We start from the raw sequence: 21,743 nt of genomic DNA, 5'->3' as shown, positions 1-21,743 counted from the left end.
AACACCTCCAGATATATACCTTTCATAAATTAAATTAATAAAATTGAACACAATCTTTAGAGTAATTCTCAATGGTGTGATTTATTTTTGATTCAATTGCAAGTCTTACATAGTTAGGTAAACAAACGTGAATAATTCTTAAATCGTTTGGGAACAAAAACAAGCAACGAAACTTTCTAGAAATATACACAATTAATTGTCACAACTAAACCCAGATAAATATTCAAATCGGTTTATAAAGTTGTCTGGATTTTGATTTTCAAGCGAGCGGCAGAGTAACTAGAAAAATAGTTTCAAAATTTTATTTTTGTTGACATTTGATAGCCAAATTTGATTAGCACACGCAGACCAATTGAAACAAATTAATGAGATGCTCTTAAACACATTAATTCTAAGCAATTCAGTTATAGTTACATTAGTCACATGTAAATATTTCATATAGTTTTCGTTTATATATATTTATTTTATATTTATGCTCTATAGTATATAGTTTGCTTTGTACACGTACACACAGATAAAGTAAACTTCATTGCAACAACTAGGAGATTGTGGGGCCGGATTATTCGTATTAACCGAGTGCTATTTATGCCAAATATTTATCATATTCGTATTTTGTTTGAGTTCGAGTTCAAAAATTGACTGCTGTCGTCTATCTTTAAGCTAATATTTATATTTATACAATCGAACAGAGTACGAAACGGTATTGTTCTACTAACTTCAATCGCTACCATCTGTTTAATAGGGGTTCGATTTCTCAATATTTGTGCTGTGCTCACAATCGCGTGGGAAATATCATATAATATTGCTATAGTTTGCTACGTGGATGCACACGCTGTGCGTCCGAATATTAGTTAGCTATAAAGTAGATTTCTAGCCGATCACAGGCGAGGACTAGTGGTGATCCCCCCATCCGACTCCTGATGCCCGATGCCTGGAATATAGCCTCACAAGTTCTTACCTAGGGTGTTTCATATAGTATTTCATATAGTATTTCATACGTTGACTAGCACGATTTGGTTAGGGTGACTACGTACACGCTTAGCTAGTTGGTTGGATCTACTTAGTTAGTTTAGTTTCGCGGTTTTCAATCACCTAAAAGCGATAGACAGATAGATAGAAAGAGAGATAGAGGGGATAGTATCCGACAAAAGGTTCAACCCGGGGGCTTCGCACCTTCGGGACCTTAAATAGATCACATATTTTGACATTCACTTATGCTTAATATTGCAACTGCATTTGCTTCTGCCTAATGCTCATCCGCTTGTATATGGATAGTTAGAGTACTTAAAACATATATCAAACATATACATAAACCCCTTCTTTCGACTTCCATTTCAATTAAATTTGAGGGGAGCCTTGTTGATAAAATTACACTTTTAACTTTTCAATTATAAATCTTTATAACGAACTGTAATCTTTTCATTGAGAATTTTTCAAGTCGTAATTTCTTTAGAAACGTATAGTTTTATCAACAACAACTGTGTTCTTATTTAATCGTAGTAGAAGTCGAAACACTTTAGTAGATACAGGTAGAGCAACCAGTTTTAGTGAATTTCTCAAACCGCAAATATCCAATTAGAACTCGGTCATCCCCCCTCCGCACTTTTGGTCAGTCTCACTGGCCGACGTGCTGGAGGGAGTCGCCATATTCTAATTGGACGGCTTTCGTCATAACAAGGCGCACAACTTGGATCGTTTCTTGGACTTGTCCACCATCTGTCCTCCGGCCGATGAAGTGGATGACGAGGCGGACATGCGTCCCATGCTGCCGGATGCCTGTGGCTGCGAAGGACTCGTGGGACTCTTGTCGTCCATGTCCTCGCTGACATGCGATTCCATTAACTTGAGAGAGGTCTTTGGCTTCGAACCGTCCATGCTGTTGTAGAGGGTCTTCGAGAGCTTGGACCGAACCGCCTTCCCCAAAGCTCCCGTCTTCTTCATGCTCAATCTGGAGCCACTTCGCTGGTGCTCCGGCGTGTGACTGTCCTCGCTGCCATGCTGCGATTGCTGATTGCAATTGAGAGTGGTCACCGTGAACTCGATGTCCTTGATCTCCTCGTCTCCACAGGCGGCAAACTCCTCCACTGGCTTGTCAATCGTATCGTGATCGATCCAGGTCAGGCCCATTTCCACCTTCTCTGCCAGATCCTGCCAGTTGCGTCGATTCTCCAGGGTGCCCTCGTAAAGGGGTGTGATCCAGGGGAAGGTATCGCAGAGCACTCTATAGAGCGGCAAGCAGATCACATCGATGAAGCCCACCTGCATCTTGGGCAGCTCGTCCTTGCGTTCCCTAAAATAATATTAAAATTAACATTCTCAAGTGGATTTTAAATGGGTTTTGTTGCACAACTTACCTGTCCATCATGGCCACTGGTTGGGTGTTGAGCTGTAGCTTTTCGAGATCTCCCTGGTCAAAGAACTCATCGGCCACTAGTTTCGCTACTTTGTGCTGAACTTCCCAGGGCTTGGCAATGGCACTCACATCGCAGGCAGTCATCATCATGCCGCAAAGAACTAAAAAAAATAAACAATTCAAAACAAATATATATTGTTTTAAATTCTAAAGTGAAACGAAAACAGTTACATTTAAAAATATAAAGTATTTTTTAGATTTAAAAAATAAATAACAAATAATTTATTTCAAAGAAATAAAATTACAGTAGAATCCTGTTATAACGACTCCGCTTATAGTGTCCGTCCGGGTATTGCGACGAAAACTCGATGGCTTGATTGGTCCCCAGACAGACTTATACACTTAAATCCTTCTGCTTAGTGCGTCTTCCGGGTATAACGACGAAAACTCGTCGGTCCCTTGAAAGTCGCTATAAGCGGATTCTACTGTAATAATAGCTCTTTATTATTTTTGACTTACGATCCTTCTTTTCCTCGCCCTGCCAATCAAACTCTCCATTTTCCACCAACTCTAGGAACGCGTTTCGTTTCTTGAAATACATGGCCAGATCTGTAGAAAGGATAGCGCTTTCGACCGTTTTCATAACCGAGCGATAGTCCTCAGGAGACAGGGCCTAAAAAATAAAGCAAACACATTTATAGTTAAACAAGTTTGCTGCGAGATAAGATTGACAAATCTATTCTTAGTTAGCTATGCGAAAAACACCTGTAGCCATGTCGTCACTTTAGAATTAGGCATGTGCTCAAACAAAAGTTCACCACTAATCGAAGTCAAGGTGGACCCAATTAAAAAACATTTCGCTAAGCAAAGTTTTTGGCTGGTTGAAGGTCTCCATCCAATCGTGGATTTGTTATAAAAGTGTGGCTTTCCCAGCAGAAGGCATATCAGTTTCCAATCGAAGCATCCAACATGAAGTTGTCCCTCGTTCTCTTCGCCCTCTCGATGGTGTTGTATGTGGCTCAGGTGAGAGCTGCCACTTCATCTTCCACGGAATCGTCCACTAGTACAACCGAGTCCACAACCACGGAATCAACCACTACCGCGTCTACTTCAACTTCTTCGGACGCTAACAAGAAAATCGTGACGCTTAGCAACCTAAAGTACTCGATTACAAGGAAAATCAGGGTAGGAACAACCGCCAGTTCCTCGACCAGGTCCAAAAGTGCCCGTGGCAGGAACCGTAGAGGCCGTCTGAACGCCTCTAAGCGATCCAAGAAGTCCGCTGGCAACCGAAAGCTTAACCTGAGGGCCAACTCTAGAAACTCTAGGAAACGCAACTTCCGCGGCTAGACTAAGCCATGTTTTCAATGTTGACAATAAAGTGTTAAAGTTATAGCTAAACCTACCTGAAATATGTTATTTCCCTCCGAGTTGAGTATCATTACGCATTGATCGAAGTGATGGTGCTCCATTGTGCTGGTTGTGTACAAAATGGCCAGCGGGGATTCAGTTTTGGTTTGGAATGCATTGTTGGTGCCACGGTGATCCAGGTCATGGCACAAACAGGCGACCAGCAGACCCAGGATTTCCAGATCCGTCATGAACCGCTCCATCTTGCCGGTTTTCAGCATGGCAAACATTGTTTGAGCCACGTTTAGAGCATGCCGCCAATTGTGGTATTTCACGGGACGATAATTCTTTCGGACACTCAAAACCCAACGACAGAGGACCTTAAGGTATATTTTATAAACGAAAAATAAATAAACTCAGTATTTTCAAATTACTGAAGAGATATGCATGATATGAATTCAAAAAAAAAAAAAAAAATGTAAGAAAGAAAAATGATCTCAGTTAGCTTACATCATATGGAATCTGGAACTGCGAGACCAGGTTGCATTGCATAAACATCCTCAGAACTGCACGACAAGTGTCGTCGTCAACCAGTTCAAAGTCTAAATTAAAATTTAGGCAAAAAGTTCATCAATTTAAAAAAACAAACTCCTTCAAGTTTTAGTTTACTCACCAGTAAAAGTGAAGCTGTACAGGTTGTAGGACTCCGCCTCGGCAATGACATCCTGGGTGAGCTTCTCCGTCTGATCCTGGCTGGCGGTGGCATGGTAACTGAGGCACTCGAGAGCCACCTTCTGCTTGGCCATCAACTTGCAGGCGTTCTCGTACATTTGGGTGTTGTGGATGCCCAAGCCGCAGAAGATGGCAAAAGCCTCGAAAATCGAGGCATCCGATTCAGTGAAGGGAACGCCATTGGCCTGTAAACAATTCAAGTAATTTGATTACATATAATTCGTAATTTCTTTTTAACTTCTTCCGGGCTGTCAGGTTTTAAAGCATATTTCTTGTGAAGATACACTCACCTTATTGATAAGTTGGGCGACGCCAATGACCGTCTTCTGGGCATTCATAATGGGCATGCAGAGGATGGCCTGGGTGCTATCGATTTCGTCCTCGGCACGAATCTGATTGTGATCCCTGACCCACTCGTGGACATCGCAGATGTTGACTGTTTGCCCGGTGGTGGCCACAAACTGGGCAATTTGGGCCAACGTCGAGCTGCTCAACTCGCTGACCGAAGGTCTTGAAACATTGGCTGCCTGGTACTCGCCGCCGAGTTCGAAGAGCACGGTGAAACGATTGCGCATTTTCTGTCGATTCAGTTGAAGAACCGGTTGCCAAAATAGTTCAAAATCACTGGCATGAAAGCGAATCAAGTCCTGCGGTCAACTTACCTTCTCCTCGAAACTATCGGCGGACTTGATGGCGCGGGTGGCTGGTTGATTGGGCTTCTCAATTATCTTCTCCAAATGGCTCTGGGGGGAAAGAGGGCAGGAGAAGGACAGAGGGGACATTAAGTGGCTGCCACTAATGGAGCTCGTAACGGTTTTCCCCAAGCCGCCAACTTGTTGATAAATTGCACTGCTGTACTCCCACCCCACACTTGAAAAAGTAACAAAGGTTTTGGAAATATGTATATGTTGTATACATTACATTGAACCTATTTCATACTCGCTTATTAATTTTTAAAAGAAAAATGGTGAAAAATCTTTTCTTCTAACGTTTTTTTACACTACACATGAAACCCGCAACTGGTTATTTGTTTTAAATTCTAATCCGCACTTAATTCTAGTTGCATTAATAACTTCTTTTATTTTGTTTTTGAACACATTTCCTCGCAGTGCACTAGTTATCCGCAAACTGCCACCCCTTTTCACACTCCCTCCCGAGCATAATTAAGCTGACATGTTGCACATGACGGGCATGTCAGCCAAGTTTTCAGAGTCCGTCCGCCCCAACTCGACTCGCCATGCCCCTTTGGGCCAGTTTGGCTTTATGGGCTAATAAATTGTCCATTACACTGTTACATGCACTTGCACTATCAGTTGGCAGCAGATAATGGCTAATTTGGCCCTGGCAATTTCCCGAATTAAACAATCATCACAATCAAAAGCATTACATTTCGTAAATAGTTCTGTCCAGCAGATATCACATTAATAACAATGGCCGTGTGAAATGAAAGGCTTTTGTTTAGCCCACATAAAGGTCGCTCAATTCGATATTTACAACCTTCGGCCATAAATTAATGCAGCATGCAGTAATTTAATGATATGCGTTCATCAAATGAGCCAAGCAAAATGTCTTTCATATGCCAGAGGCCAGCACATCTGTTATGCTCCTCTTACGGGCAATTTCATTTAAAATTTTAATGCGTAATTCCTGGAGGAATATCATTCGGAATTATTCATGCGACCCGGTGGACGAGGTGGAACATGCAAAACAATTGTGCACGTGTTCACCGTTCGGAGAATATGATACATGTGTAAACTGAAACTTAATAGATTTTCCCCAGAAGCCTGGTTTGTGCTAATAAATAATTGCTTATAATCATTTAATGCAGTGTGTGTACATATGTAAATATATTAAATTGCTATTTGTAATGTTTAATGTTTCTAGTTTAAAAAGATTTCAAAGGCTTTTTCTTTATCAGCCACTTGGATATAATTTTTTTTTTATTCAGCCGTTAAAGCCTTATTTAAACGCCGTTTATTGCCCTATTATTATAAAATTTTTCACAGCTTATTGTTAATTGGAATTATCGTATTATAACAGCTTAATACGTAGTTACAATGAGTAACTGTCTCAATTACTGTACCAACTGTCTGTAGTCTGCTAACCTGTTCTAACTGCTAGTAAATTTATTCATAAATTATCAAGACACAAACGAATTTAATAAATAGCAAGGGCAGCCGATTCAGCAGCCGCTAAATAATGACAGGCAATCAGCGAAACTTCAGCCCAAATGAAAATTGCCCAGACTTGGACATAATTTCCCAAATCCCCCAAGGACCTCCAGACCTAGCTGTCAGAAACCCTCGCGATGGCTGACACTTGTCCATTGCTGAATTCCCGCCACGTGGAAACACCCACAATCGAGGCCCAAGGAAACATAATGTAAATTGTACATTTTAATTTCTTGTGGGTTGACAAGCACACAAACAAAATGGCAGGCGAGGTAGCGTTTAAACCATTTTAATGAAACTGACAGCCGCAGGAACAAGAATACCAATTGGGGATATATTCTATAAATAAATATGTATGTATATACATATAACGAAGTGACCGCATGGTGTCAGTTTTATTATTATTCGTGCGTGAAATTGAGGCGACAGTTTACGATCGTTTTTATCGAACCAATTATTTGCATGCTCGAGCTTTAGTTGTCTTGATATTGCCGGTAATTTAATTTGAACTCTTGAATCAATTTAAACGGAGTTTATAAATGTTAGTCTGCTGTCTAGTGGCGAGAAAGGGAAAAAAAAGTGTGCCAAGTTTAGTTTTAATTATTAACGAGTTGTAGAGCAAATGCACAACATTAAATATATTGGAATCGATCAGCCCATTTTTGTATAAGAAAATCAATAAATGATAATTGATGCTCATGAGTTATTGGCTAAATAATAGATTTGGTCAGTAGCATATTAGAAAAACCCAAATTTGTAGTATATAAGCCTTAAGCCAAGATCGTGGCAAATCAGTGTATAAAAAGTTCTTAAAGAGTTCGGTCTTAAAGTGTCTGAAATACTTGTTCATATGATAACATTACATTTGTTTCTTTGCTCTCTAGCAGTTTTGTGGATATATTTCCTATGGAGTCGACGTCGGATTTATAAGTTAATGTTAGAGCTGCCCGGACCTATTGGATATCCTATTATTGGATCCACCTACGAACATGTCATCCAAAAAAAACGTAAATGCTAAACGCAACTAAATAAAATATATTTAATTAAACCCACAAATAAATAGGTAAAATCAGCGTTCGAACAAAGTATTTTAACAAGTACGGCAACACAATTTTAACTTGGATTGGTCCAGTGCCAATTGTGATTACCCGAGATCCAAATTTTCTCAAGGATGTTTTTGCAACTTGCCACAACAAAAGTGTGCATATGGTAAAGGCGATTACTAACTGCATGGGTAATGGAATTTTGAGCACGCAAGGTACTTATGTTGTTGCATTCATACGTGTATACATACGTTAAACACATATTAACTAAAGCATTTAATAGATCCTGCTTGGCATGAGCATCGTAAAAACATAAGCCCATCATTTAAACTAGATCTCCTTCTCACTTTCTTGCCCATTTTCGAGACCGAGGCAAATCGCTTGGTGTCCTTGCTGGAAACTTATGTAGATAAGGGCGAGAAGAGTGTTATTCGGGATATGCTGAGGTGGTCAGTTAGAATAGCAGCTCGTAAAGTATCTGATTACAAATTTAAAAAAATTTTTGCTAATATTCTGTGTCCGTAGAAACTACCTTGGGACCTGATGTTAAAGAGGAGGAACTATTCAAAAACGATACTCTGGTGGAAAAATTAAATGCGTAAAAAATATACTATTAGTTCTTCAATATCATATTATTCCAACACTTGTAACCCTTTTCAGGTTGATTAGTCTAACGACACTTAATCTTATAAATCCCTTGGCTCAAAAAAAAATAATTGTCAATCTATTCGGACATGAAAAGCAAAAAACTGCTCACGTTGCAGAAGTTTTTAAAATGGTGGACAATGTGAGTGAGTGTAAGAAAAACCTAAATTATATTATTAAATATTTAACTTGTATTGTTCAGGTTGTTGAAAAGCGGCTTAACTCAAAGGAAGAAAGTTCAGGTGTCGAGTCGAACATCTTGGTTAATATAGCAATCGATCTGTACCGTAAAGGCGTTATAAAATATAACGACATAAGAAGCGAATGTGGTATGATGATCGCAGCTGGTTTCGATACATCAGGCCTTACAGCTTATCATACTCTGTATACTCTGGCCGCACATCCCCAGTTCCAGGCTAAAGTCTTTGATGAGTTAACTGAAGTCTTTCCAAACTCCGCTGACTTCCAAATAACCCACACCGATGTGCAGAAATTGGTTTACTTGGATCGTGTTATAAAAGAGACTCTACGCTTGATTCCAGCCATTCCAATAACGGCGAGAGAAGCAGCAACGGATCTTCGGCTCCCGAATGGCGTTGTCATTCCCAAAGGTGTCCTGATAGGCACCGATATATTCCACACCCATAGAAACCCGGAATTCTGGGGCCCGGAAGCAGACATTTTTAATCCCGATAACTTTCTGCCCGAAAACCTACAGAAAAGGCACTCACACGCTTTTGTGGGATTTGCGAGGGGCAAGAGAAATTGTATAGGTTGGTTGGTTTGTTCTAATATTAAGTTTACGGACTTAGCCTCATTCTCTTTCACAGGATTAAAATATGCCATGCTGTCTATCAAGTTTGTTTTAGCCAAGATACTCAGGAACTACAGGGTAAAGACGAGCTTTCCCTTTAAGGATCTTGTTTTCGTTGACAATATGACAATGAAACTGGTGGAATACCCACGTCTGGAATTTCTAAGGCGAACATAGGATTCAGAGAAATGTATATTATTCAGTACCTTATGGCATTTTTGGTTCGTTTAAATTTGGCATCATCTGCCAATGAGTTTACTTGGAGGAATATCATTCCTGGAGGAATATCATTCGGAATTATTCATGCGACCTGGTGGACGAGGTGAAACATGCAAAACAATTGTGCACGTGTTCACCTTTCGGAGAATATATGTAAACTGAAACTTAATAGATTTTCCCCAGAAGCCTGGTTTGTGCTAATAAATAATTGCTTATAATCATTGAATGCAGTGTGTGTACATATGTAAATATATTAAATGGCTGTTTGTAATGTTAAATGTTTGCAGTTTAAAAAGATTTCAAAGGTTTTCTCTTTATTAGCCACTTGGATTGATTTTTTTTTTAAATCCAACCGTTAAAGCATTATTTAAACGCCGTTTATCACAGCTAATTGTTAACATAGGATTATAGTAGTATTATAACAGCTTAATACGTAGTTACAATGACTAACTGTCTCAATTGCTGTACCAACTGTCCGTAGTCTGCTAACCTGTTCTAAATGCTAGTAAATTTATTCATAAATTAACAAGACACAAACGAATTAAATAAATAGCAAGGGCAGCCGATTCAGCAGCCGCTAAATAATGACAGGCAATCAGCGAAACTTCAGCCCAAATGAAAATTGCCCAGACTTGGACATAATTTCCCAAATCCCCCAAGGACCTCCAGACCTAGCTGTCAGAATTCCTCGCGATGGCTGACACTTGTCCATTGCTGAATTCCCGCCACGTGGAAACACCCACAATCGAGGCCCAAGGAAACATAATGTAAATTGTACATTTTAATTTCTTGTGAGTTGACAAGCACACAAAGGCGAGGTAGCGTTTAAACCATTTTAATGAAACTGACAGCCGCAGGAACAAGAATACCAATTCGGGATTTATTCTATAAATAAATATGTATATACATATAACGAAGTGACCGCAGGGTGTCAGTTTTATTATTATTCGTGCGTTATATTCAGGCGACAATTTACGATCGTTTTTATCGAACAAATTATTTGCATGTTCGAGCTTTAGTTGTCTCTATATTGCCGGTAATTTAATTTTAATTCTTGAATCGATTTAAACGAAGATTATAAATATTGACCTGCTGTCTAGTGGCGAGAAAGGGAAAGTGAGTTCAGCGTAAGTTGTATGGAATAAGAAGTGTGCCAAGTTTAGTTTTAATTATTAACGTGTTGTATATTAATTGCATAACATTAAATATACAGTAGAATCCGGTTATAGCGACTTTCAAGGGACCGACGATTTTTCGTCGTTATACCCGGAAGACGCACTAAGCAAAAGGAACAAAACAAAATTTTTTTTGTTTGTTTATTTATGGTTGCCGTCCTCGTAATAGGTTTTTAAAACAAATCAAATTAATTTTTTAATTAAAACTAAAAATGTAATAAATTTAATTCAAAAATATGGGTTTCTCATAATACTGAAAACTGAATGAGCTTAATATTGCACATATTGCATTTGGCGAATTTACACATTCAGTTTTACTCGGAAAAAGCACAAAAAAAACTAGAAATACAGTAGAATCCTGTTATAACGACTCCGCTTATAGTGTCCGTCCGGGTTGTGCGACGAAAACTCGATGGTTTGGTTGGTCTCCATACAAACTTATATGAAAGGGCCTCCGCTTAGTGCGTTTCCGCTTTTAGCGACAAACCGCTTGAAGGAGACACCTCAGACCCGACTATATCGGATAGCTGCCATAGAGAATGAAATAAAAAAATCTCACGCCGTTGTTTTTGATTAGATCGACTGAATTCTTCAAGATGGCGTTTTCTAACTGCTATTGAGTTTCGGATTAAATTTGATCAAAATCGGATAACTCTATCATATAGCTGCCATAGGAGAGATCGAAAAATCTATATAGAAATAATGGAAATAAAATTATAACATCGTTGTTTTTTATCAGATTAGCATGATTTTTGGAATATAAAGTTTTCTAACGGCTATTGAATTACGAATTAAATTTTATCACAATTTGGGGACCAACCAAACCATCGAGTTTTCGTCGCACAACCCGGACGGACTGTACTGAAATCGATCAGCCCATTTTTATATAAGAAAATCAATGAATGATAATTGATGCTCATGAGTTATTGCCTCTTGTCCGTAGCTTATTTGAATAATACAAATCTGTAGTAGGTATATAAGCCTTAACCAAGCTCACGGCAAATCAGTGTATAAAAATTTCTTAAAGAGTTCGGTCTTAAGGTGTCTGAAATACTTGTTCATATGATAACATTACATTTGTTTCTTTGCGCTCTAGCAGTTTTGTGGATATATTTCCTATGGAGTCGACGTCGGATATATAAGTTAATGCTAGAGCTGCCCGGACCTATTGGATATCCTATTATTGGATCCACCTACGAACATGTCATCCAAAAAAAACGTAAATGTTAAACGCAACTAAATAAAATATATTTAATTAAACTCGCTAATAAATAGGTCAAATCCGCTTTCGAACAAAGTATTTTAACAAGTACGGCAACACAATTTTAACTTGGATTGGTCCAGTTCCAATTGTGATTACCCGAGATCCAAATTTTCTCAAGGATGTTTTTGCAACTTGCCACAACAAAAGTGTGCATATGGTAAAGGCGATTACTAACTGCATGGGTAATGGAATTTTGAGCACGCAAGGTACTTATGTTGTTGCATTGAATTAACCTATACTCATATTAACTAAAGCATTTAATAGATCCTCTTTGGCATGAGCATCGTAAAAACATAAACCCAGCATTTAAACTAGATCTCCTTGTCACTTTCTTGCCCATTTTCGAGGCGGAGGCAAATCGCGTGGTATCCTTGCTGGAAACTTATGTAGATAAGGGCGAGAAGAGTGTTATTCGGGATATGCTGAGGTGGTCAGTTAGAATAGCAGCTCGTAAAGTATCTGATTACAAATTTAAAAAAATTTTTGCTAATATTCTGTGTCCGTAGAAACCACCTTGGGACCTGATGTTAAAGAGGAGGAACTATTCAAAAACGATACTCTGGTGGAGAAATTAAATGCGTAAAAAAATATACTATTAGTTCTTCAATATCATATTATTCCAACACTTGTAACCCTTTTCAGGTTGATTAGTCTAACGACACTTAATCTTATAAATCCCTTGGCTCAAAAAAAAATAATTGTCAATCTATTCGGACATGAAAAGCAAAAAACTGCTCACGTTGCAGAAGTTTTTAAAATGGTGGACAATGTGAGTGAGTGTAAGAAAAACCTAAATTATATTATTAAATATTTAACTTGTATTGTTCAGGTTGTTGAAAAGCGGCTTAACTCAAAGGAAGAAAGTTCAGGTGTCGAGTCGAACATCTTGGTTAATATAGCAATCGATCTGTACCGTAAAGGCGTTATAAAATATAACGACATAAGAAGCGAATGTGGTATGATGATCGCAGCTGGTTTCGATACATCAGGCCTTACAGCTTATCATACTCTGTATACTCTGGCCGCACATCCCCAGTTCCAGGCTAAAGTCTTTGATGAGTTAACTGAAGTCTTTCCAAACTCCGCTGACTTCCAAATAACCTACACCGATGTGCAGAAATTGGTTTACTTGGATCGTGCTGTAAAAGAGACTCTACGCTTGATTCCTGCCATTCCAATAACGGCGAGAGAAGCAGCAACGGATCTTCGGCTCCCGAATGGCGTTGTTATTCCCAAAGGTGTCCTGATAGGCACCGATATATTCCACACCCATAGAAACCCGGAATTCTGGGGCCCGGAAGCAGACATTTTTAATCCCGATAACTTTCTCCCCGAAAACCTACAGAAAAGGCACTCACACGCTTTTGTGGGATTTGCGAGGGGCAAGAGAAATTGTATAGGTTCGTTGGTTTGTTCTAATATTAAGTTAACGGACTTAGCATCATTCTCTTTCACAGGATTAAAATATGCCATGTTGTCTATCAAGTTTGTTTTAGCCAAGATACTCAGGAACTACATGGTAAAGACGAGCTTTCCCTTTAAGGATCTTGTTTTCGTTGACAATATGACAATGAAACTGGTGGAATACCCACGTCTGGAATTTCTAAGGCGAACATAGGATTCAGAGAAATGTATATTATTCAGTACCTTATGGCATTTTTGGTTCGTTTAAATTTGGCATCATCTGCCAATGAGTTTACTTGGTGATTAGTGTGTGAGGCTCACTTTTTGTGTTAAAAAATAAAGAAATTTCAAATATCTCATTAAGTTTATATTTCTTACCGCTTCGCAACAATCAAGGTCCACCAAAAATACCGAGCACCGTTCGCATTTGAGAAGTTCTCGGGCCTCCGTCATAATTTTGGTGACGAGGCACTCGAGGTTGTTCTGCTCCTCAAAGATACTGCGAGCCAGGTTAAGAAGGATTTGGTTGCGCCGGTATTCCTGAACGGACATCTCGAAAAGCTGGGCATTCTGAATGCCGATCCCGCAGAAGGTCAGATACCGCCGAAAGATTTCCACATCGTGCTCGTCGAACTCCATGCAGCCTAAGTGGCAAAATTATGTTTGATAGATAAATAATTTCGATTTATAAATGCTTACCATTTGTCTTGTTAATAATTTGCGCAACGCCTATGATATCGCCCTCGTAATTGCAAATTGGCATGCAGAGGATGGCGTTTGTCTTGTAGCCGGTCTTCAGATCGATTTCGCAGTTGAATCGCGCATCCTTGTAGGCCTCCTTGATGTTAATCATCTGCTTTGTCTGCGCCACCATTCCGGCGATTCCGATTCCGAAGGGAATGATTATCTCCTCGGCACTCGCCCGAGTCACCGCGTCCTTGAGTGCTGCAATCAAACGAGATTCAAGCTCGAGTCAATCAAAAGGAAAAAGCTGAGCCAAAAATCATGAATAAAATTCTCGAATTAGGTTCGCTTCATTCTTGCTATTTACATCTTAACACAGGACTCGGTGATTCTTAAATTGTAAAGCATTTAAGCTTTTGCTTTGTCTCTTCCTTAGATCTCTAAGTGGCTTTTAATAGGTTACAATTTTATAAAGCAGTAATGTGGCTACAATTGAAATTTAAAAACGTTCAACCTTTTTCAGAAACTGCCTAAAAATTAGTTCAGCCGTTGCAAAGCGTATTAGGACGAAGATAAAGCCCGTCGTGCAACCGAATAAATATTAAATTTATAGGCAAAATATTCACTCTGCCATGCAAGAGATACGAAAGCACGGCCTTCTTAGAAACGCCGGAAAAAAAGAGGGGGAATAATATATAAATAAATAATGACAAGGCCCCCGAAAATCCGAGGGCAAAAAGCCAAATGTGAATTTGCATGAGCAACTCGCTGGTCCCGCCTCAATCATAATCTCAGTGCCCCACAACACAGAGGCTCACATGTATCTGTATCCGCATCCGAAACCGTAGATGTATCTGTATCTGCGGGCACCCCCATTTCACCCTCCCCCTTCCGCTTCCAAGCTCTAATCTTTCTCGCATTTTCCCCACTGAATTATGTAGCGGAAGCGCTGGCTTTTACTCACGGATCTGCACCAAAGATTCATTACGAATGTAACGCACTTCGGTATGAATATATGGGCCTGTTTGTTTGTGGGCGGAACCTGTGGGAGCACGTACTCAAAAATAGACGCCAGTTTACATTCGGAGCGACCTTTTCTGTTTCCATGGTGTTCCGGTCCTGTCGAAAACTTTCAATGCCCGCTTCCGTTCTAGATTAATTTCGCTAATGCGTTAGCCGGCCATTTTGACCAGGCCATGAATTATTTGCCCGGCCGCTAATGAGTGCTAATTTATATTCGTCCAAAGGTTTGATCCCCTTGACTAGGCCGTAAACATTTTTCAAAAGCTTTAATGATGAACTTTAAATACAGCTTGCAATCAAATAATTCTTGGAGCAATGTTATCTTCCATACAGCATGTATTGCCAATTACCACGTGACAAAAGCAAGCAATTAAAATGCAAAAATGTCCTTATAGTTCCCGTGTTTTCTTTTACCTTGATTGCCTCTGCCTTTTTGGGGCATGTTTTCTCAGTCTATCTGGCTTTCGACAGAGTCCTTCAATCTATCCTGCCTGCATTTGTGAAAACCACTGAACACTTGACTCGGCTTATGTATCCCTTTACCTTTTTTCCCCCATTTTTCATTCATTTCAGCTTTCTTCAGCCATTGTGTAGTAGTTGTAGTAGTAGTTCGTTTGTGCATTGTTCACCTTAATTAAAGCGGGATTTACCCGTGCCACAAGGATTCCGCCCACAACACACACTCTGCCACCCACACATGTGTATGGGAAAATGGCCAATGGTAATTCTTGCATTTCCACTGCAGTTGCGGAGGCGGATGGGAGGAACTCACCTGTCTTTTGTGTGACATCGAATAGCTTGGCCACCAGATACTTGTTGGTCGGTGTGCCTTTGGCCAAAAAAAGTGAGCCACGATCCGCGTGGGTGAGCAGGCCGACATTGACCAGAATCTTGTGGCACAGCACATCGATGTCCAGCTCGTTGGCCACGTCGCGAATCAGTTCCATGAACAGCTCGCCCTCGTCCAGGTCCATCAGATGCCTCCGGCTCTCGGGGAGCGATGATGCGGAGGAGTTCGAGAGGCTCCTCGGCGATTTCTGGGGGAGCGGGGAAAAAAGGGGGAGAAAATAGAAGGCACACAGCATAAACGTTAATAGAGGGCTTAGATCGAGATTGAGCAGAATAAATGACCACACTGAAAGTTAACTTTACTTGAATATTATAAATATTTCCGTATTTCTTATGTAACTAAAAACTACACCTTCTATAATAAACTGATCTCTTATTTTAAATAAAATGTAGAAAATTCAAACGACTTAAAGATAACAATTTTCCCATTACTTCAATTAATCTTCGTTGACAGCGTGTTCACCCACCCTAGTTATTTTTACTAATAGCGACTATAATTAAAAACAAGATTGATTAATAGATGTTTATTTAAATGAGTTATTAACCCGTTTAATTGAAATTCTTTTAGATAGTTTACTGAAAACGTTGTGAGCATTTTGTTGAGCAGTGCAGGAACGTGTCCGTAGAGTAATTGAATTTTGTTGTCTGGCAAGGGGATGCGGAATAATTCCGCTATTTAATTAGTTCCCATATAAATAGCTTTATTAGCTGGCATTAGCATTCGGCGGGACGAGAGGGAAAGCACTTTAAATATTTAACAGTGTATTTAAGGCAATAACGGCCATTGTCTCTACTCACGTTCCATTATTTCTGTTTTCGATTTCTTGCCGTTTAACCCGGCCCCCAATTTCATTGGAAATTAACTCGGTCCGGTTCAAAGGGTGACTATTAGCAGCAGTTGGCAGTTGGTAGTTGGCAGTTGGCAGTGGTGCCCTTAAGCGGCTCCCTGGCTCCACCTCCTGCGGCAATGTGGTAATTGAATACCGAAAAAGGCCTCTGGCCCTGAATTCCCCCCAATCCTGTGTCCTGTGCGTGCGAGTGGCCAATTAACCGAGCTGGGAGCTGGGAACTGGGAGCTGGGAGCTGGTTATATTGCGTGTACTGTCCTCATCCTGGAGCTGGAAACAGGCCATCCCACTCCACAGGCCCACAACCCACCAACTCCCTATCATTTTCACTGACAAATTAAAGCAATTTACTACTGGTGCTGCCTTTTTTGGTATCAACATGCCCAAGTGGCCCATGGCCAGAAATATCGATAATTACTATTTGTGTAAAAATAAGCATACCACTTGTAGAAAACCATTTTCTTTTGTGTTTTTTCATGTTTAAGCAGCTAGCTAATTTTGTTGGTATAATCAAACTGGGCTAAGAGAAAGGTTAATATTTGCTCAAGTGTGAATTGCTTGGTTATCTAACTTTTTGGGATTTAATATTATCTTTAATATTTAGCTCAACTTTATTTACTTATTATTTATTATTTTAAAAAACATTTGCTTTGATAGCGTGCGCTCATTAATTATGATAAAAAGAAGCAGTAGATAAGCAATTAAGTGCCATTAAATCTCGACTTAAGTTAAAAAGCTGTCAAAAAAGACTCTTCCAAGAAGAAAGCACAGAATAATCACCGCCTTGTTTGGATTGAACTGAAAGTTAGCAAAACATTTCTGTTTGTCTAAGAGCGGGAACAATGCAAATTCATTAAATAAAATGCAGACAAATAAAGGGAAATGAAAACAAAGCCAAGCCAGCCAGAGCGTTAAGTAAATTTGAACTTAAGCCAGTGGCATTGGGTGCTCCCCTTAAAACAACAATAAAATCAACAAACGATGTTGAGCACTCGTGCTGTTTTATTATTGTTCTTTTTATTTTTTTTTTTTGTTTTTGTCTCGCTAAGGGAAAGTGAAAACATGAAAACGAAATGACTCTTAATGGGAAAAGCGTCCTGCATGCCATGTAAATTTCAGAGCTATACACACAGATATCGATACAAAAGCGGATAAGGAACCGGGCTAAGAACTGCCAATACCCTGAACAGGGATTGCAGTTTGCATTGCGTAACATGCACTTAAATAAATTGACAATATCGACAACAGAAACAACAACAAAAAAAGAGAGGCACACGTGCTGTTCACCTGCTGCAAGAAAAAATTGCACTCACTAAGCCAGACAATCGCTGAAAGTTCTCAAAGGTTGACTGCTTGTTGTTTTACCCAGGACACTGGCCTAGTTTTTCTCCATTTTCCCTTACCTTGCTTACACACACACACACACATACACATGCACACACACGTGCACCCTCTTACTGAAAGCATTTTCCCCTGACTTTTAGTTTTGATTCACAAGTGCCCAGGTAAGTGCCGATTTCCATGCGGGTCTGAAGCGCACTTCTTGTTTTGATATTTTTCTGTTTTTGCTCAACCAATTGAAGTCGACGAGCGGTTCAAGTTGTGATCTAACATAATTTTGCTGAATGTTTCAGAGAAGTAAGCATTTGATAAAGCATGCACAAGCGAATCTCGATGACAGTTGACTTGGGAATCGAGTGGGTCGAAAGAGTTGAATCGAGTCCTCCACTTGAAGCACCAATTTGATGGCCATTAAAACGAGAAACCAAGTAAACAGACAAACAAATAAATGAATTACCAGTAATTGAGTAAATCAACTAAATTACTTTGAACAACAAAAAGTCAATTATTGATTTTATAATTTAAGTTCAGGCAAAAAATAATTCAGTTCTTGAACAAAGTAACTTAAATGTTTTCATTCAAACCAATAAAAACGCACACACGAAATTCATTTTATGAAACGACCATCCTTGCTATAGGCCATATATTTCACCGCATTTTATTTTATGTTTTTTTCCCCCGAAGCTGCTGGGTTACAGAAAATATCAAATAAAAGTTAATTGAAAAATACTTGCTGCCAACGTGAGAGAGACCGATTTTAAAACCTGCCGGCGGAGGTTGTCAATAAATAACCAATAAATATATATAGCACGCTTTTCGGCTGTCGATTGCAGGGGGGGATTGGAATCGAGTAATTTGATTTTTAGTGCCTGAATTAAACATGAGCATAAGGTCTTGAAAATGGCAATGGCTGTGGAAACGCCACTCGGTATCGCGGCGGCTGTGTGAGTTTTTCCAATTAGCCAACTTCACACGCAGCCAGACAAGGCAAGCAAGCAAGCAAGCACGGGCCAAAGGAAATTTGTGAAAATATCAATTTAGTTAATTCGCTCGGCGAGAAGGCGAACAAAGTTAAATAAAAGCGGAAATCCAGCGCGAGGCAGCCGGGCCAAAAGTACAACAGAACAGAGCAGGGCAAAACAAAGCAGGGCAAATACAAACACAAATACAAATACCAGCTCAAACAGCGGCAGTCGGTGGGCAAATAAAGCACTGACTATGTGAAAGGATGATGGCTAAGTGCTGGGGACCCGCTGCAATTGCCACTGCCACTTGCCAACTGCGTTTGCACTCGCTTACTGCCTTTGTTCGGCGGAAAATTCGGGCGGGCAGGAGCGGCAGTTGGAAATAGATTGGATGGATGCGAGGCGAGGCGATGGGAAAATCCGCAACTAGTTCGAAATAATATAATGATGCCCCGCTGCCTCGGCCACGCAAAACTAATTTGGGCTTCGACAAGTGCTAGGGAAACTTTCCCCAAAGTTTTCGGCTAAGGTGGAATCGGAAAAACTTAGTTCGTTTCCAATTTTCTTGAGCTATTTTAAAATGGTCATGCCGTGAAGACAAGTTTTGTATGGATTTTAAGGATTTAATTTAAAGATTGTAATCTATTGTCGTAATTTCACAAAATAATACAAAACGAAATACATTAACTTCACTGCATGATATATATGTATGAGATCCACTGTAAAATAAAAGCAATGGAGTAATACGAACAATTTCCCGTTAGTTGTTTGTTTAACATTGTCGTCCCTTTCTGGCATATACATTTAACATTCAAGATCGAGTGTGTATCTACCCAGCTCACACAGATGAGAGAGCATAGGAATAAAAGAGTACAACACTTACCTGCTGCACGGTGGGCGAGGCGGCCATCCATTGCTGAAAGAGATCGGAGGTGACCGAGGGTCGCTTGTGCGGTTTGCGGTTCTCGATGAACTCCTGCAGGCGACTGAGGGCCTCCGGAGGAGCCCTTTCCGTCAGCCACTTCTCGAAAGCCTCCGGCTTCTCCTCGAACAACCTGGCCACCTCATCGACGTCCTGCTGCGATGTAGTGCTCGTCTTGCCCAGCCTCTCCTGCTGACTCGTCTGGGTTTGAATGCTAGCTTGGGTGGGGGACTGCGATGCGGATGGGGAACTGCCGGCAGGTGTACTCAATCTTGAGACGCCATCACCTTCGCCGGCCGGAGATCTCAGCTTTGTTTCCGCACCAGGATTGACCGCAGGTCGATTGTTGTTGCTCTGGCGGGGATGGTGCTCCAACTTGACCTGGCTGCCACTGGAGCTGCTGGCGGGGATTGCGCTAGTTCCGGTTCCAGCTGGCGTTGAAGTGCTCGTCTTGTTGGCGCCATTGGTCAGCGGCTTGGACGTCGACGGTGTGGTGGCCTCCGAAGTGCCGCTGGTGGTTATTTCCACCGGAGCTGCGGCGCCGCCAGCTGGCGATGACACATCTGTCATGTTGCTGCTGCTCACTGTGCCGTGCCTGAAATCATTGCGTTCCAACTGGGCAGCACCTCCCGCTCCTGCTCCTTCTCCTGTTCCTTCTTCTCCTGCTCCCCCTTTTTTGTTTTGATCCTTTTGGTCGCCTCGTTAGCCAGGCTCAGAGTCTGCTGCCCGCTGCGTCCGCTGATTAAGTCACGTACTTTCGCCCACTTATGGGCGAGACGTCCTGGAGTCCTGATATTATCCCGGCCAACCTGTTGCTCTTCACACTCTCACCGACTTTAATGGCCAGGTGCGAGGCAGTGGCAATGGGGTAATTGATGATGGCCCAGACTCATCGGCCGGTTAGCCGCCAGATTTCACTTCATGCACGTCTGCCCCTTTCTGTTTGTCTTTTTTGATGGCTTTAAATGCGTCCACTCGCCGGTTAACAGTTGATTTTTCCCTTTGATTGAAGCAGCCTGCAAGAAAGAATAGCAAAGAAAGCGGAGAAAGTTACTATTTGATGGCGGATTAGGAGCCGGCTTAAATGGAACAATTGGAAAGTTTAGACGCAACTTTGCCGCATTGCCACTTGGGGCTAATGGCTGGCTGCCATTAAGGGAATCGCTTTCGAAATTCTAGATGAGCGGGGCGTGGCCTAACCCGGCCATTAACTTTGAGTGCGGAACGCCGAGAAGACCGGAAGGTCCTCCCACGTATCTCCTTATCAGTTGCTTAAAAATTAATGAGTTCCTGGAAATTTCGCGAGGGGTTTTCTACAAGGATTTTTCAGGGCAGTTTAAGTTTGCATCCCACGGAGTTTGCAATAGAGATTTCATTACAAGTTCAAAGCTTTCAAGGCTGAACCCCACATTAATATATAACTACATTTCGGATTACATTTCAATGCCTTTTCAGTTACCCATGTTAACTACATACCCTGAAAATATTTCCTGATTATTTAAAATACTTATATCTAAGAAAAGAACGCACAAGAATGCCGGAAACATAAATTTCACAGTACGCTCGCAATTTGACTTCCAAATCTAGACTTTTTTATTCAACTCCTAAGAGTCCTTCTCGCCTGGCTTTTCAATTCCGAAAATGTGAATGTATCACAAGGAATTTATTTGCGGGTAATAAATTCGCTGATCCCCCGCGCAGAGTGGAGAAATCTCTTGAAAATCTCGCCCCGAATGCGGAATGGAAATAAATTTAAATGCTTCAATGGGACACAAATTTATGACCCCCTTCCGAGCGGAGGGCATAGGTAATTCCAGCTGACGTCAAATGCAAAAGCCACGGCTCCAAAAGGCGGCTTGCATTCACATTTCCGAGAGCAAAGTGCGGCGCAAACAAAAAAGTAGAACTCTTTTAAATGAAAACAGGGGGGTTATGGGTTTT

The 21,743-nt window shown here is 40.7% G+C and overlaps 4 protein-coding genes across 6 annotated transcripts in view; 3 read left to right on the top strand and 1 right to left on the bottom strand.

Annotated features, from left to right (window-relative positions):
* Nucleotides 1-62: 62 nt before the first annotated feature.
* LOC108092093 (cGMP-specific 3',5'-cyclic phosphodiesterase) overlaps nucleotides 63-21,743 on the bottom strand; it is a 50,174-nt gene continuing 28,493 nt past the window's right edge. Inside the window, exons 3-14 of the mRNA XM_017191583.2 lie at nucleotides 19,764-20,818; nucleotides 15,650-15,914; nucleotides 13,870-14,115; nucleotides 13,549-13,814; nucleotides 5,098-5,178; nucleotides 4,726-5,013; nucleotides 4,377-4,620; nucleotides 4,214-4,305; nucleotides 3,760-4,083; nucleotides 2,873-3,026; nucleotides 2,355-2,514; nucleotides 63-2,290 (exon numbers count right to left, since the gene is read on the bottom strand). Of these exons, the coding sequence (XP_017047072.1) occupies nucleotides 1,669-2,290; nucleotides 2,355-2,514; nucleotides 2,873-3,026; nucleotides 3,760-4,083; nucleotides 4,214-4,305; nucleotides 4,377-4,620; nucleotides 4,726-5,013; nucleotides 5,098-5,178; nucleotides 13,549-13,814; nucleotides 13,870-14,115; nucleotides 15,650-15,914; nucleotides 19,764-20,372 (3,351 nt within the window). The 5' untranslated portion in view covers nucleotides 20,373-20,818 and the 3' untranslated portion in view covers nucleotides 63-1,668. The remainder of the gene's footprint in view (nucleotides 2,291-2,354; nucleotides 2,515-2,872; nucleotides 3,027-3,759; nucleotides 4,084-4,213; nucleotides 4,306-4,376; nucleotides 4,621-4,725; nucleotides 5,014-5,097; nucleotides 5,179-13,548; nucleotides 13,815-13,869; nucleotides 14,116-15,649; nucleotides 15,915-19,763; nucleotides 20,819-21,743) is intronic.
* Nucleotides 3,161-3,758, top strand: LOC108091840 (bypass of stop codon protein 1). The gene has a single exon (XM_017191220.2). The coding sequence runs from the start codon at nucleotides 3,323-3,325 to the stop codon at nucleotides 3,701-3,703; it is 381 nt and encodes a 126-aa protein (XP_017046709.1). The 5' UTR covers nucleotides 3,161-3,322; the 3' UTR covers nucleotides 3,704-3,758.
* Nucleotides 7,281-9,488, top strand: LOC122320730 (probable cytochrome P450 313a1). Its single transcript, XM_043208988.1, has 7 exons — nucleotides 7,281-7,613; nucleotides 7,670-7,864; nucleotides 7,933-8,118; nucleotides 8,175-8,247; nucleotides 8,310-8,436; nucleotides 8,497-9,067; nucleotides 9,125-9,488. The coding sequence occupies exons 1-7, from the start codon at nucleotides 7,457-7,459 to the stop codon at nucleotides 9,283-9,285; spliced, it is 1,470 nt and encodes a 489-aa protein (XP_043064923.1). The 5' UTR covers nucleotides 7,281-7,456; the 3' UTR covers nucleotides 9,286-9,488.
* On the top strand, nucleotides 11,537-13,527 carry LOC108092094 (probable cytochrome P450 313a1). 3 transcript variants are annotated; one of them, XM_043208986.1, is made up of 7 exons: nucleotides 11,537-11,721; nucleotides 11,778-11,972; nucleotides 12,031-12,216; nucleotides 12,273-12,345; nucleotides 12,409-12,535; nucleotides 12,596-13,166; nucleotides 13,224-13,527. In XM_043208986.1, exons 1-7 carry the CDS (start codon nucleotides 11,565-11,567, stop codon nucleotides 13,382-13,384), a joined length of 1,470 nt encoding a protein of 489 aa, XP_043064921.1. In that variant the 5' UTR covers nucleotides 11,537-11,564; the 3' UTR covers nucleotides 13,385-13,527. The 3 variants fall into 3 exon arrangements, with proteins under 3 accessions (XP_043064921.1, XP_043064920.1, XP_043064922.1); XM_043208985.1 differs by having other exon boundaries at nucleotides 12,409-13,166; XM_043208987.1 differs by lacking the exons at nucleotides 11,778-11,972; nucleotides 12,031-12,216 and having other exon boundaries at nucleotides 12,409-13,166.

This window comes from Drosophila ficusphila, unplaced genomic scaffold, assembly GCF_018152265.1.
Source record: "Drosophila ficusphila isolate 14025-0441.05 unplaced genomic scaffold, ASM1815226v1 contig_791, whole genome shotgun sequence".
Taxonomy (NCBI): Eukaryota; Metazoa; Arthropoda; class Insecta; order Diptera; family Drosophilidae; genus Drosophila; species Drosophila ficusphila.
Note: the sequence above shows the minus strand (reverse complement) of the source record. Positions and strands in the feature narration are given on the sequence as shown.